The sequence below is a fragment of the Tachysurus fulvidraco genome, chromosome 5 (assembly GCF_022655615.1).
Source record: "Tachysurus fulvidraco isolate hzauxx_2018 chromosome 5, HZAU_PFXX_2.0, whole genome shotgun sequence".
NCBI classification, from domain to species: domain Eukaryota; kingdom Metazoa; phylum Chordata; class Actinopteri; order Siluriformes; family Bagridae; genus Tachysurus; species Tachysurus fulvidraco.
This window is the reverse complement of record NC_062522.1, coordinates 16,719,543-16,734,464: the sequence shown is the minus strand read 5'-3', so window position 1 is coordinate 16,734,464 and position 14,922 is coordinate 16,719,543. Positions and strand designations below refer to the sequence as shown.

The window sequence follows — 14,922 nt, the reverse complement described above, 5'->3', positions numbered from 1 at the left end:
CTTTTCTGGAAATAAGTGTTAACTACAGCCATTTCCATCTGCTTAGCAACGTCAACCACCATCTGCCCTTCTAGGTTCGTTTCCCTAACACCAAACCTGCAACCAACGGCAACTCTGTCAACTTAGAGGAGTACATGGCATCAGTGACCAGCTACATTGGCAAGTGCATTGGTGACTTGACCGTCTCCAAAACAATCACCAAATGCTCCAACCAGAAGCTGTGTCTAGAAACCTAGCCTTCAGAATGGGGGACAGGGCAGCCCTAAGAACAGCAAGTGCCAAACTGTCCCGAACGATCAGAGAAGCAAAGTGTGCATATGCCCAGACAATCCACAGCCACTTCCAGGACAGCAAAGACACCCGGCGCATGTGGCAGGGCATATAGGCAATCACAAACTACAAGACTGCATCACCTGCCTGTGATAGTGATGCCTCCTTCACAGATGCGCTGAATGAATTCTACACTCAGTTTGAAATGCAGAACAACCTAGTGGCAAGGAAGACCCCCCCAAAGATCAGGTACTCTGTCTATCCACAGCCGACATGAGGTGAACTCTATGCAGAGTTAAGTCACGGAAGGCTGCTGGACCAGACAACATTCCTGGCAGGGTGCTCATTGAATGTGCAGCACAGCTAGTGGAGGTATTCACTGACATCTTCAACATTTCCCTGGGCAGCGCTGTTGTTCCTACATGCTTTAAGACAACCACCATCGTCCCTGTCCCAAAGAAGTCTACAGTGTCCTGCCTCACTACTCTCTCCCATCTGTGAATACTCTCTAATAACTCATCTAACTCACTCCTGAATCATCTCCTTCTCTTCTACCTCACAGCCTACTTGTGGAGCATAACCACTGACAACATTCAACATTACACCTTTGATTTCTAATTTTAAACTAATAACCCTATCTGACAATCTGTTTACCTGAAATATTACTAATTAAGTCCTCCTACAGGATCACTCCTACCCTATTTCTCTTTCTATCCACACCATAATAAAACAGTTTGCATCCCTCTCCAATACTAAATGCTTTTCTCCAATTCCTCCTAGTCTCCTGCACACACAATATATCCACTTTTCTTCTCATCATCATGTCTGCCAGCTCTCTACCTTTCCCTGTCATTGTAGAAACATTAAGAGTCCTTATTCTCAGACCTATACTCCTGCCTTTTCTCTTTTCTCTCTGCCAACAAACCCTTCATTGTTAACCTGGGCCTCGACGATCTGGTATGGAATTCACACTGACAACTCGCATGCTTAATTTGGCATGTTTTACACCTGATGCCCTTCCTGATGCAACCCTTTCTATTTATCTGTGCTTGGGCCCAGCACAGAAGTCAAGGTGTGTCTGGACACTTGGGTGCTCGTTCTGGAGCAAGTTATCCAGCTGGATGGACAGGGTAATGTATTTTGAGTGAGATATCTGCTCATCCTCTCTGTAGATACTGTAGCTCACAGGTCTTCATTTTTCCATCCATTTTGTGAAGCCAAGTTTGAAACTTAACGTCAGACTCAGGGGCAGTGTTGGGGCTGCACAGAGACTTCCTTCCCACTGCCAGATACTTAAACACATCACAGATTATCTGGGATCCATCCATGTAGCTGAATCCATTTGCTGGGTTTTATTAAAGTTAAACACACAGCAAACAATCCAAGTTGTCAGGCAAATGTCAAAGTGCAGAAAAACAGGCAGAATATTCCAAAGAGCAGAAACAGAAGTCAGAGTGGAAAACAGTCTGAATCACAAGCACCTTGCATGGTGCCCCTTAGCTTTAGTAAGGGAATTCTCAATGCTACAGCATACAAAGACATTCAAGACAATTGTTTGGATCAAATTTCACAAACTTAATTTTTGGAGAAGTCTCAAATATGGGTGTGATGGTCAGGTTTCCACATATCTTGGCTCTGACTGCCATCCTGACATGTACTTTTGCTGATCCCGTAAGAGTTGCCATATTCTTTCCATTTTTTAAATAATGTATTTAAAGGTTTAAATTTCTGCTGTTAAAAGCTAAGTGTATTCTTTTTAACCCAACCCTGATTGATACTTTTACAGAACATTGTCCTGCGCTTGTTTTGATAGCTCCATTGCATGCTCTCTTAAATTAATTAATTATGTGACTTTTATGACAAATGGTTGCACTTGAACTAATTTCAGTTTTTCACAATAACTAAAGTAAATAAAAATGTAAGCATTTAATATATGAAATTAATTAATACATATATGATCAATCGCAATATCTGGAGATAATTTTGCATTTACACACACATTATGCATACACATCAATATAGTACGTTCTTGGTCTCTGCCATAGTGGTATTCTCTTTTCTCCAACAACTCTTTTAATAAAATATGTTATTTTAAAATCTTAGCAAAATTTTAATCTGTGGTAACAATGTGTTAGATTCTATTAAATAACAATTAACATTTCATATTCAGATTATGCCTTTCTTGATTCCTGTACACTTTGAAACCTTTTTTTAAATGCAGTGTGATGCTAGGAAACCATCAAAACTCACCTTTTCCATTGATTGTGAAGTGCCAAAGAAGATAGGGATAAATGCAAGCCAGATGATGCAGGTGGTATACATGGTGAAGCCAATAGGCTTCGCCTCATTGAAGGTCTCAGGCACCCCACGTGTCTTAATGGCATAGACTGTACATGTGACCATCAGCAGCATGCTGTATCCCAGCAGACAGATGAGTGACAAGTCTGAGATATCGCATTTTAGCACACCTCGTGCCATCTCAGGGTTTGACATGCGTTGGTCTTCATAGTCCACAAATGCCTGTGGAGGGTCTACCACAAACCAGATACACACCCCCAAGAGTTGGAGTGAGATCAGGATGAAAGTGATAACTAACTGGGAGGCAGGGCTAATGAACCGTGGGGCACTCACACACATCTTGCCTTGTTCAAAAATACGGTAAATGCGGTTGGTCTTGGTAAGCAAAGCAGCATAACTTATGCTCATTCCAAGGCCTAGAAAAATGCGTCTGAATGAACAAATCCCAACATCAGGAGTCGCAATCATCAGAAACGTGGTAGCATAGCACAGGAAAATGCCTGTCAGCAAGACATAGCTAAGCTCCCGTCCTGATGCCTTAACAATTGGTGTATCATTGTAGCGTATAAAAGTGACCACCACAAACAGTGTAGCCATGATGCCGAGGATAGAAAGAAAAACAGGCATAACCACCCAGGGTGAGCTCCATTCCAATTTAATGATTGGGATGGGTTGGCAGCCTGTGTGGTTCTTGTTGGGGCGAAGGTCAAAGCGACACATCTTGCAAGTGAATGGGTCAGCTTGGTACTGGTAGCCTTCACATCGCTCACAGTGCCAACAACAGGGAATGCCTTTCACAATCTTCTTTCGCCAGCCTGGCTTGCAGGGTTGGCTACAGTTGGAGTAGGGCACCTGCTGCACAACACCCGGCCACTGCATCATGGAGATCTGGGGCAGCATAAGGTTTTATTTCAGACATAAGCTTAGTTCTATCGTACTTCTAATAAACTTGTGCATAAAATTACATGTAAAAATTGACCTTTAAAAGACACATTTATTTGTGAATCATTGAATGTTTTAGTCTTTGATAAGTAATGGTCTTAAAGTTGCACTCAAATTAAGACTTACATTAAGGTTGAGCTTGTCAATCCAGCTGCCAATGATTTTGTACTCAGCAGTTTTGTTATTTATCTGGTACTGAAAGATATCGTAACGACCTGGGGCATCTCCATTCTCATTGAACTGCACTGGATTTCCAGCTGTGACTGGAGATAAGCACATGGGGACAGATAGTTAATCACAAAATGCATTCCAGTACCATTAGTATGATCAGTATGGACATTATTTTGGAAGTACCTGTACATGAATTGTCAGTGTGCTAAAAGGGACAAAAAGTACATTTGGTGATAAATATTATACCTGTTATAGGTCCTAATGTCTAATGTCCAACAAAATTGGGAAAAAACAGGCAATGCAAAGGATAATATCTTGGGGATATATGATCAATTTAAAGCAAGCATACACATACATGATACTCATAATATCAGCCAGTCATGATTTCCTTTTCCATGCACAGCAATCCCATAATAAAACATTTTTACTGTCACTGGATTGCTGTTCTAAATTCCAGAACAAGCACAGCTTGAGTTTGTTGAAAACCAGTAGAGATAATCAGAAAGGGTCGATTTATATAGATGATTATATCCACTTATTTGTGCTTGGTTGGAAAACTTTTGTTTCCTTATCCACAGTGTGAAGTGCAAAAAAAACAAAAAAACAAAAAAAAAAAAACCCCTGACTGACACTGGATTATGATATTTTGTGTAGGAGGAATAGTTATTCAAGTAACATTTCAAAAACTGAGGAACATAACAGTAGAAATTCTTACCATAAATTCATAAATTTATTATATGAAATGCTTTCTTAATCAGATGAACAATTTATCAGTTCTATGATTATCAAAAGATGCTAAGCAGCAAAGGGTGATATCATCTGGTTTCCTTTTAAGGATATCGAAGATAACATTTTCAGCTACAACATTTCTCTTGAAGTCAACTTTACTTCAAAGCTAATCATTTTCCTTAGGAGATCCAATAGTCATGTTTTTTTTAAATAGTAGGATATTGTGGATATCACACTGATTTCAGTAGTTCTTAATATCTTGTAGTCCTTAAGACAGGAAAAATTGAGAAATAAAAATTAAACTCACAATGAGCTTATCAGACAAGAGGTCTTTAAAGATCAACTCATGTGACCAAGCTCAACTATATGTCTTTTATGTCAAATTAAAATACAGTATGAAAATATTATTTGGTGGCCTGATTTTTCTTTTGTGCCCTGGCCAAGGCATAAGAGGATTAAGTAATAGTCTAAACATGGTTATGTGATTGATCAGAATTTATACACAATGATCACAGATTGACATGTAATTTATAAATAAGACATTTTACAGCATGAAAAAAGCCTTTCACATTCTGTTACAAATACCACAGAAGGCACCACAAGAATAAAAACAAAAAGATGACCACAGGAGGCAAGACAAGTCTTTTGCATAAAAGTGGGATGAACAGATTAGATACTGATACTTTTTTTGGACCTGTCACGATTTGCCTCTTAACCACTCCCACTTCACTGCAAGTGGCACTTTATTCTTACTCCATCACAAAGAATTATGGGATATAAATGTCAGAGGCAAGTCTATATCAAAGTAGTCTCAATTGAGAAGAGCTTTACCAGCTACCGGTTTTCAGTACTAATAGTTTGGGACACACTCCAAGACTGTAGATCTTCATAGGAATATACAAATTGCAAATAGCTAAGAGAAAGATTTGGGGAAAATCGAGGCATAGAGACAAGCTCTATAACTTCTAAAATACTTTTAACATGTGAAAACCACTTTCAAATCAAACATTGCTATCCAATTCTGGCCATGGTTCAATTCTTGGCATTTGAATACAGGTGTATCTGCAGAAAATGTATAGAATATTTTAGAACAAGTAAAAGACTAACCTGTAACATTTACTTTTCGGATGTACTTAAGAAGGAGGCTTCCATCAATAGGGTCCATTTTGGAGCAAAGTCCCACCTTTCCATGACACAGATCTCTGTGCATGTTATGGAGGGCATGAGCCATGGCATACACAGCATTGATCACAAACATCACTTTACCCTCCTGCTCATATGCTGAATCTTTCCCAATCCTCTCTTGATCTGGAAGGAAATCAAGTACAGCTTAAATGAACAGCTGGGTGACAAATTAAAGGAAAATAAGTGTATCCCATATGCTAAAAGGTTCATTTTGGGTTCACTTCTCCCCTTATGGACTCACTGCAAATAATTACAAAGTTATTCTGACTGATATTTCTGTCTTGATGGGAATGGTTTCTTCCCAGCTCCAGCTGACACTATTCCCATCACAGAGCATGATCTCTCACATAATTAAAAAGATAAATTGTATGTCCCAGACATATTTGTCACCTGCCTGTCACATCTCTCTACCTACCAGAGCAACTGTATTTACAGTAGAAGCACAAACATGCACTGTCATCTGATTATGAGACATCACCAAGAACCAAAAGCCATGAGAATAATTTGTTGAAAATGTTTTGTGTAATTTGCCAGTACATAGGTCAATTGCTGGGCCAAATTAAATAGACCAATTTACTGTAATTACTTGGAAACACACACATACACACATACACACTTCTCATTCCCACCTGCAGGTAAGTGTTAAGGCCATTGCTACGATCGATATAAACCTTCTAGGCATACCTGTAAAAATGGTGTGTTTTTTAATAGAAAAAAAAAGAAACCCAGATAAATTAATAATGTTATAAAACAATTGACTTTAACTCAGAAATATTTGTACAAGTCTGCCCACTGTTTTCTAATGGAGCATCTGACTGTGCTCAGCAGTCACTCATAGTCAAACTCATGCTCAAAAGTAATTATCACGCAGCTGGCATCAATAAATATCAGCTCTTTTTGTAGGGATTTCTTGATGTCTTGGCTTCGTACAAATGCTAAAGCCATGGTTTTTATGGAGCTTATAAAATATCTGATTTTATGGTGGAATAGTATCGATCAGGAGCATAGTATAGAAAAATTTCCAGGTCATTAGTTGAAACACTGAACACTATGATGGTCATCATCAACAAATGAAGAAAATGGGACACCACATTGATATTACCCAATACAAGACAGTTTTAAGAAGGCTGTGTAGACATTTTATATGATTTGTATATTTTCCTTCATTAAATAATAGATAATTGAATATTTACTAAGGATCTATTATTAGAATATGGAGCTGACTAAAAGTATTACAAGCTCACATAAATCTCCTGCATTTTATGTACTAGTCTTTTTTTTAAACTACACTAATCTATTAGTATACTTTTTTGTGTGAGTACTGTGACTTTTTTCAGGAGCGGTCAGTAGATTTATCATCACAGCCTGTTCAACTGAAACTTTAGAAAATTACAAAGATTACAAATCAGAATGCTCCTAATTCACAGGGTCAACATGAAGCATTTGGCAGTAAAATGGAAAACAAGCTGATGCTTTAATTATCCACTCCACTGCATATTATAATTTTCTGAGTGAGTCTAATTATACTATCTTCATAAAAGGAAATCACTGAAATGTCCAAACCCTTATAAATGCCTCTCTAAAACTATTACATTACAGATGCTCCTACCATCGTGCAATACATGATGAAAAGAACAGGTCTGTTAATTCCCAAGGGTGGACATAAGACTAATTATTTCACTATTATTATAATTACTAACGACAGCTGTGTATTAATTTAGTTGGAATATACAATATTTAAAAAAAACATTTTAAATGTAAAGAACTGGCTTCAAACATGTTCATGTTCAAGTAGACTAAAAATGGCACATCATCTGTTATGCTTTTAGGACTCAAATGCAGGTCACAATTTTGTTTAGAACCAACCCTCAATTAACTGTGGCAATTCTTGATTTTGAATTATTGAAAGCTGTGAGAAGTATAACACTTGCACTGTTTTCTCTGCTTGCACCAGGTTTCACAGATGCACTTTATGTGGCTAGAACTAACTTGCAAGTCCTTAGCTCTGTCTTTGTTTTATGTAGCACCATGATCCTGGAGAAACGTTGTCTCATTTCACTGTGTACTGCAACAACTATATATGGTTAAAAAGACAGTTAAAGCTTCTTTACTTGACTTGACTTTAGGTTGTTTTTCTCAATATTTTTTAACATTAGTCAAGTACCACATGAGAAGGAAAATAATAATATTTTCTGCAAAAATGTCTGTAATTAAGAAAAATTCTAGTTTTTCCTAAAGCATTTTTCAAATGATATGACATTACAGATCCAAGAATGTCATTTATATACTGACTACTTACTGTGTTTCCCTATATAAAATCTAAACAATATTTGAAATCAACACTGTCTTACAGCAGAGAAGTCTGATAACTGTCAATAGCTGCATTGGTTTGATCTTGATTTCAGTACTAATGTTCTTACAGTTCATATTTGGCAATGAAAATTTCCATGTAATTTTAAATTGGACAATAATCCATTGTGATAACATACTCTCTTTAACCAAATATCTTTTTCACCTTCTACACAAACACACAGTTCTCATCCTGAGTCAAAGCACGCCCACAAACACTTCACTGGCTAGATTTCAGCCTTCAGAGAAATCCATTCACATTAAAAGAGGCATCACAGAGGGGTTTTGTGGGTCTCAGAGGTGTCACAGGCTGTGACAGAGTAGCACACTCCTCACCTCCTGCACTTTGTGCCACTCAGGGGCTTTAAAGAACTGAGCCTGTTTCCTCTGAAGGTGCAGTTTCCCCAGAGACTAATAGCTTGGTGTGCCCTGAGAAACTCCAAAGGAATAATTCTGCAGCATGCCCCCGTTCTCATTTTATTTCATTTTAAGCTTTATACTTAAGTGATGGCTTTACATGTCCTTATTTAAAGACTTTAGTTTAGTGCAATGACACTGGTGCTATTATTTATATATATTATATAGCTATATATAAGTTGTCAGTTGAATAAACTGTATCACATCATTTAACACTATTTATATTATTTTTCTGTCATGTGGTAACCCATGATAGTAAACAAATCCTGTACAAAAGAAGAATTTGCTCATAATAAAGTCATCACCGAATACTAATGTTTAGTAGATAACTTAGAAACAGTAATATAGTGATATATTACACTGACCAAAGGGCAACTGATTTGGCATTAAGCAGCATTTGAATTATACTGACACTGGATGTTCCTGTGTCCAGATGAAGCAATTTAATGGAGCAATACATTAACTTTTGGCTGGAGAGAAAAAGTAATCAGAATGGACATAGCCATCATGATGAAAATTCAGAGAGCACACTGACTGCTTAGAGATGTGGGCATTACTTTGCACATTACTTAAACCATTAAAACCTTCCAGTTATGAAAAGGTAATTGTTCTTTTCAAAATAGTTCAGGCACGGTAGCTTGAAGGCTTTTGTCGCCAACCTAATCTTTTGGGCAAAGTAATGTAATAATGCTTGCCTCTATTTTTTACTGGAATTGTGTTTTATTCTGTTCAGGGAATTACTTTTATAAATAAAAAAATATAATGGGTTAAATATTGTAAATCTTCTTTCCCACCCAAGCAACACCCATCAGTCAGAGAAAAATTAAAAACTTTCTCAAGGAATAACTTTATATAAATGACACACAATAATAAAATCTATAACTGTTCTGTTGTTTAGACCTGTTAGAAGCAGGTCAGAATGTTCATAGAGCAAAACAAAAAATAAAAAAAATAATAAAAAAGACCATACATCCATAACCACAGGGGTATTGCAATGGAATCTTAGTAAATTTGTTCTCAGAATTCATCACTTGTAGTATAAATAAATTCAATGGGTAAATTGTTTTATATGTATGTGATATGTTTTCATTTAAAGGACTGCAAATTTGTTCAATAAAATGAAAACATATCACATACAAATAAATACATTTACACATTAAATTTATTTATACTACAGTGGTGTTGAATTCTCAGATGTGATTGGTTAGAACATTTGGTTATTCTATAATAGTGTTTACTATTTATGAAAGAAGTCTTGGGCATCAGCACTTTGTATCAGTGAGTACATTTTCCACTACATTTGAGTATCATATGTCATTTACAAAATTACGAATTAAATATTGTAATTATTAGCAAAATAATTTGGTAGAAGTGGAATAAAATACTTTGGGCCATGCTGTTTTGTAATGTGTTGTATTACACAAACACCTGTGTATTATTTTCTAGAACGTACTATAATAATATTAAGAAAATAAAAACATCATTTTGCCCAGCCAGCGGTAGACAGAGGACCTTAGCACTGTGTAGGTGTGTTCTCTAGTAAGTACCCCATATTTTAAAACATATAGGCAGTTGCAAAGTTTTCTACACGAATTAGCCATTATTGTCACTATTACTATTTGTCATTGTAGCTATTATACACACATAACTGCCACTATTTGTGTTTCCCAAATATTTATTGCAGTGACACAGCTTGCAACCTACAGGACAACCATTTGCATTAAATTGTAGAACACTGTTTGCCTTTTGTATTGTACTTTAGTCTTTTCGGTTCATTCACTTAATGGTAAAATTGAAATCTCTGTTTTTATCCTTGATATCTAATGCATCGGATCAGTGTGTATTCTAGGGGAATGCAGTAAATCCTATAAATTGCCATGGAAACTGAGTAGTAGTTACATTCATGTAGCTCAGTCCCATCATATTAGAAAAGAAGTTCCTGTCTCTCATTATTTTTCATCCTCATACATAATTACCCACTGTACTTTGGCCTAATCATTAACATGCACACTAGTAATGTAAGATTTTCTGGAAAGTGACAAGGTGAACCTAGCAATTACAGTACAATCCTGCAATGGAAAAATGGGTCCATTTCATGCTAGAATCTATTATCTATTTTGTTGCAGACATAAAACGATGCCTTATAACAAGGTGTATAATATGCATTCATTTTGAACAACATAACACTAATACCATGCAGTATATTCTGTAAAACTCAAGTTAATCATAAGTGTTAATGCATGTGATTCATTCTAAAACAAACTGGTTTGCACCATCATATAAATGAGCTCCTCCTGAGCTGGATAACAAATTTTAGCTGAACCCTGAGGTTATAAAAACTGTGGTTAAAGAACAGAGACCACATACTGAGAAATGCACTTACTATCATTGAGCTTCTCTAGAAAATGTACCATAAGGAATCATAGCCTCATCATATAATTCATGTTTATAGACGTGTGTGTTTTCCTGTCTTAAAGTGGATATGATTTGCTACTCAGATATGCATGAATACAGAAGGAAACAGATGGTTTAAATGCAAAAATTCAAACGATCTCAAATGCTCATGAGTTTTCATATCCTGTACTATGCTGTATTCCTTCTCTTTCAGACATTTGCACTTTTAACTATCAAAATATTAACCATTACTACTTACTTGTGCACTTCTTAATGCCAGTTCCTTTCTTCAAGGCATTGCGGTTGAGTTTGCAGTTAAAATTGTTCTCCCAAAATTCAGCAAACCAGACGTTCCTCCTGTTGTTTTCCAACGTTCGCCCGATGAAGTAATTATCAAACCCTGAGATCAGACAGGTCATATCAGTGTTACGGTCCACAGAAATCCAATTTCACAATATTCAGGATTAAATGTGTAATCCTATGATTTAGATTATCATACTACAACAATTTTGTTTTCATAAATGATTATGGATCCATATCCAACTGTTGTACTATGTAGTGTGGCAGATATATCTGGCAGATATATACTGGCTAAAAGAGCAAATTTTATAACAGAGGGTATTAGGTTTAGGGATTAGAATGAGTCAAAAAGAGAATCTTATCATTGATCTACCTCTGATAGACTGGCGTTTGGGTAGGATAGTGATAGCTCCCTCAGCCATTTCTTCTTGGTGTAGCACAGGAGAGATCTTAGAACCCCAGCTGTCTGATCCCACCCAAATAAAACGTCCTGTTTGATTGGCTTTCTTTGCTGCCTGCAGGAGTCTCCTTAAAAGAGAAAAATATATAGTTGTATAGACAGAAGATATTTAAAATACTAATATATTACTCAATAAATCAAATCAAATGTATAGTTTGATAATGGCAATAAAATAACAGCAAATTTCCTCCTAGAATTTAGTGAACATACTAACAGTTAGCAACAATGCAACAACATTTTTTCTATTTTGATATTTAGAGAAAGTAAGTTTGTACAAACAAAAGTTTGTAATCGAAAAACTTCAAAAGCATAAAAAACCCTACAAAAGCCATTTTCAATTCAGAGTTAAAAAGTAATTCCTGTGTGAGCTATTGCTACTTTATCCAAACATGTAAACTTTTATATATATAAAATGATCATTATACAAAAATACTCACTAACAAATAAAAACAATTGTATATTAACAAAAACAATTAAGAATAGGTTAAATATTATTAAATATTTAGATTAAATGAAAAAAAAACTGATTATCAGAGTTTTTATTATACTTTTTGTTTCTCTTTTTGAGTTGTGGTTCTAAAAGTGCAGCAGAATTTTAATTTCTTTTTATCTTATAAAAATCTTTTTTTTCTTTAAAATCATGGTTATTTATTTATATTTTTAAAATAGTTAATGTATCCAACAAATGACTGTATAAAACATGAATTTAATATTTTCTTTAAATAAATATATTGAAATGATTCATTATTTTTGACAAGAAAATTCGAGGAATGTAGTTCAATCTACTGTTCACCTTAAAATGGTGGTACCAATGAAATGTTTTGATAAGCTTTGTTTTGTCAATAACACATTGACCTTTACATGTCTGTGCTAGCTGCCACCTCCCTCTCTAGCTCTTGGCACATTAATTCCCACCCTCACTTCACAGCCTCTAAAATGAATTGCAATGTTTTAGACTCTTCTGGCAAAATGCCTAAAATAGACTAGCCAAAAATCACAAGAAAGCAATACACAATTCAACAGCCAAGTTGTTACACTGTTTTTGGAGGTATGTACAGTAACTGCAGCTTTTTGCTTTGGGTTTTTATGTAGCTTTTTGCATTGTTTACATTAATTCAAGTGTGCAATGACATACAACAGGCCATCTTAGTAAAATTATCCATGTTGAAATGGACTGATTCAACCCAACACTCTGAAGTAGATTATGACAGCACAGCCCAAAATGTGCAATTCCTCTAATATGGCAGTGATTTGCCAATAAATTACATACTAAGCTTGTTATTGTTTATATTTGCAGTTGCAATTTACCTACATTACTATAGCTATAAACATTAAGCCACAATATACAATATGTCAACACCATCTGATCTGAGAAGTCACTTGTGCTCTGGTATAATGATTAATTAATGCAAGCTGGATTTGATTCATTAATAAAAGAAGGACCACAAAACTGAGAAGTTATATCAGAAAATGCACTCAGATATATAAGTGTATAGCTAAGTTACAATAGCTTCCATGATAAATGTATAATGACAGTAAAGCAAGTGAAGGAGCAAACTATGATGGTATAAATGATTAATTAACATTAAAAAGAAAAAAAACTGTGTCATGAATGCTTCAGTGGTTAATCCTACATATAAAACAGAACCTCCACCTACAAGCATGTATTATTATTATTATTATTATTATTATTATTATTATTATTATTATTATTATTATTATTATTATTATTATTATTATTATTTGTGTTACAGATACTACATTGCAGTTGCATTTGTTTTTTTAAGCCAACACTGAATCCTTTAGAAATATATTTTCATATGTGAACATATCTTAAAATATCATTGCGTAATAAAATTATGATTTTTTTTAGAGTAAATTTAAGAAATATTTATTTGCTAGCTACAATGTAATTATTGTATTAATTTTACACAAATATGAATGCCAAATGTGAAGGTTAGAGCTTTTCTAGATGACCCTTGAGAATATTTAGAGTTTAAGAGTGTCTTATGCCATATATAATGATTGAAAAATCACACATTTCGAATAAATTGTAAATGGCATAAATCTACATTTAAACACTAATTACATTTCTATACTATGCAATGTAAATATAAATGTGCAATAAAGGAAACATTCTGTGTAGGAATTTACATTATTTTTGAATATACTAAGATTTTAAATCCTACATCTACATTTACCTTTTAAATTTAGGATTGATGTAATAATTTAATAATTGGATTTACAGTTATTTATATAAACAAGTATGCTAAAAAGTGAACATTTTCAGTTATTATGTTGAGGAAAGAATTATACTGAACATATTCGGAAATATATTATACTGATTGCACATTTAATTAAGATTAACTTTATGGTGATGTTTAAATGTTTAAAAATGTCTGCTGGAAAACTATTAATCTAAATACAAATTCTAAATTAACAAATTTAATTTAAAGACTGTAGCATGATCAATGGCAGGGACAACGAATTAAACATGGTATAACTGAAAATCTTGCTGAAGTGATAAAATGTGGGTATAATTACATCTACACCGCAGCAGTGTCCTTATGAAAATCAGTCTCTGCTGTGAAATTATTGATGTAAATAACTAATTTAATTTCAGACTTCCTAACTTCAAGTACTACAGTTATAATGCCAATGAATTCATCTCTATATCTTTTGTACCTCTGTGCATGTATTTTTATACATTGTAAAATTCTAGTTACGTAAATGTTGGTGCCTGTTGGTATCGAGTTAGCATTGCTAGCCTTACTATCTATAACTCGTGATGTTGTTTGCTAGTTATCTCTATGAATTTGCTTTGTATTATCAGCTCTTTGCATTCCACACCCCTTGCTCTCTAGCCAACCCTCAGGCCTGCTTGTATGGTCTTGTGTTTTCCCCAGCCATACCACATGCTTTTAATTTGTGAGTAAATGGATTCTGTGTAACGTAACGCAAGCTAAAGTTAGCTTGCAAACAAGAAACCCCTTGTTCTTTTCAACTGGGTAGGATTTCATCTATCTGTTCATGACAGGCTCCAAACTAGCTATGGCAAGCACTCTTAAAATGGTGGAAGCAGGGGGATTTGAAGATGTGTACAATTCATGGCATTAAATGTGCTTTTTCTCATAGTGCTGACCATGACAGATTTTACTCTGGCACAGCACAAGGATTTTATTGGCACAAGGGATTTTTTTATAGAGGATTTGAACAGATATCTCAACTGTGCCCAAGCTCCATGGTGCATGTTCCAACTATTATGAAGGGTCACAAGGAGGTCAGGATTGTCTGTCATTGATGCCTGTATTGTGTTGCCTGAGGTCTCATGAGATGAAACACTACATTAGATGTGTGCTGCATAAGTGCTGAATACAGATGCGCTGATTAAGATCTTTTGGAATCTT

At 35.1% G+C, this 14,922-nt stretch overlaps 1 protein-coding gene across 3 annotated transcripts in view; it reads right to left on the bottom strand.

The window, feature by feature from the left end:
* Window positions 1-14,922, bottom strand: part of LOC113642703 (metabotropic glutamate receptor 4-like) — a 118,676-nt gene that overhangs the window by 11,301 nt on the left and 92,453 nt on the right. For all 3 annotated transcript variants that reach the window (XM_047813081.1, XM_027146312.2, XM_047813082.1), the window contains exons 5-9: window positions 11,429-11,583; window positions 11,015-11,155; window positions 5,518-5,718; window positions 3,637-3,773; window positions 2,521-3,456 (exon numbers count right to left, since the gene is read on the bottom strand). In XM_047813081.1, coding sequence (XP_047669037.1) covers window positions 2,521-3,456; window positions 3,637-3,773; window positions 5,518-5,718; window positions 11,015-11,155; window positions 11,429-11,583 — 1,570 coding nt within the window. The remainder of the gene's footprint in view (window positions 1-2,520; window positions 3,457-3,636; window positions 3,774-5,517; window positions 5,719-11,014; window positions 11,156-11,428; window positions 11,584-14,922) is intronic.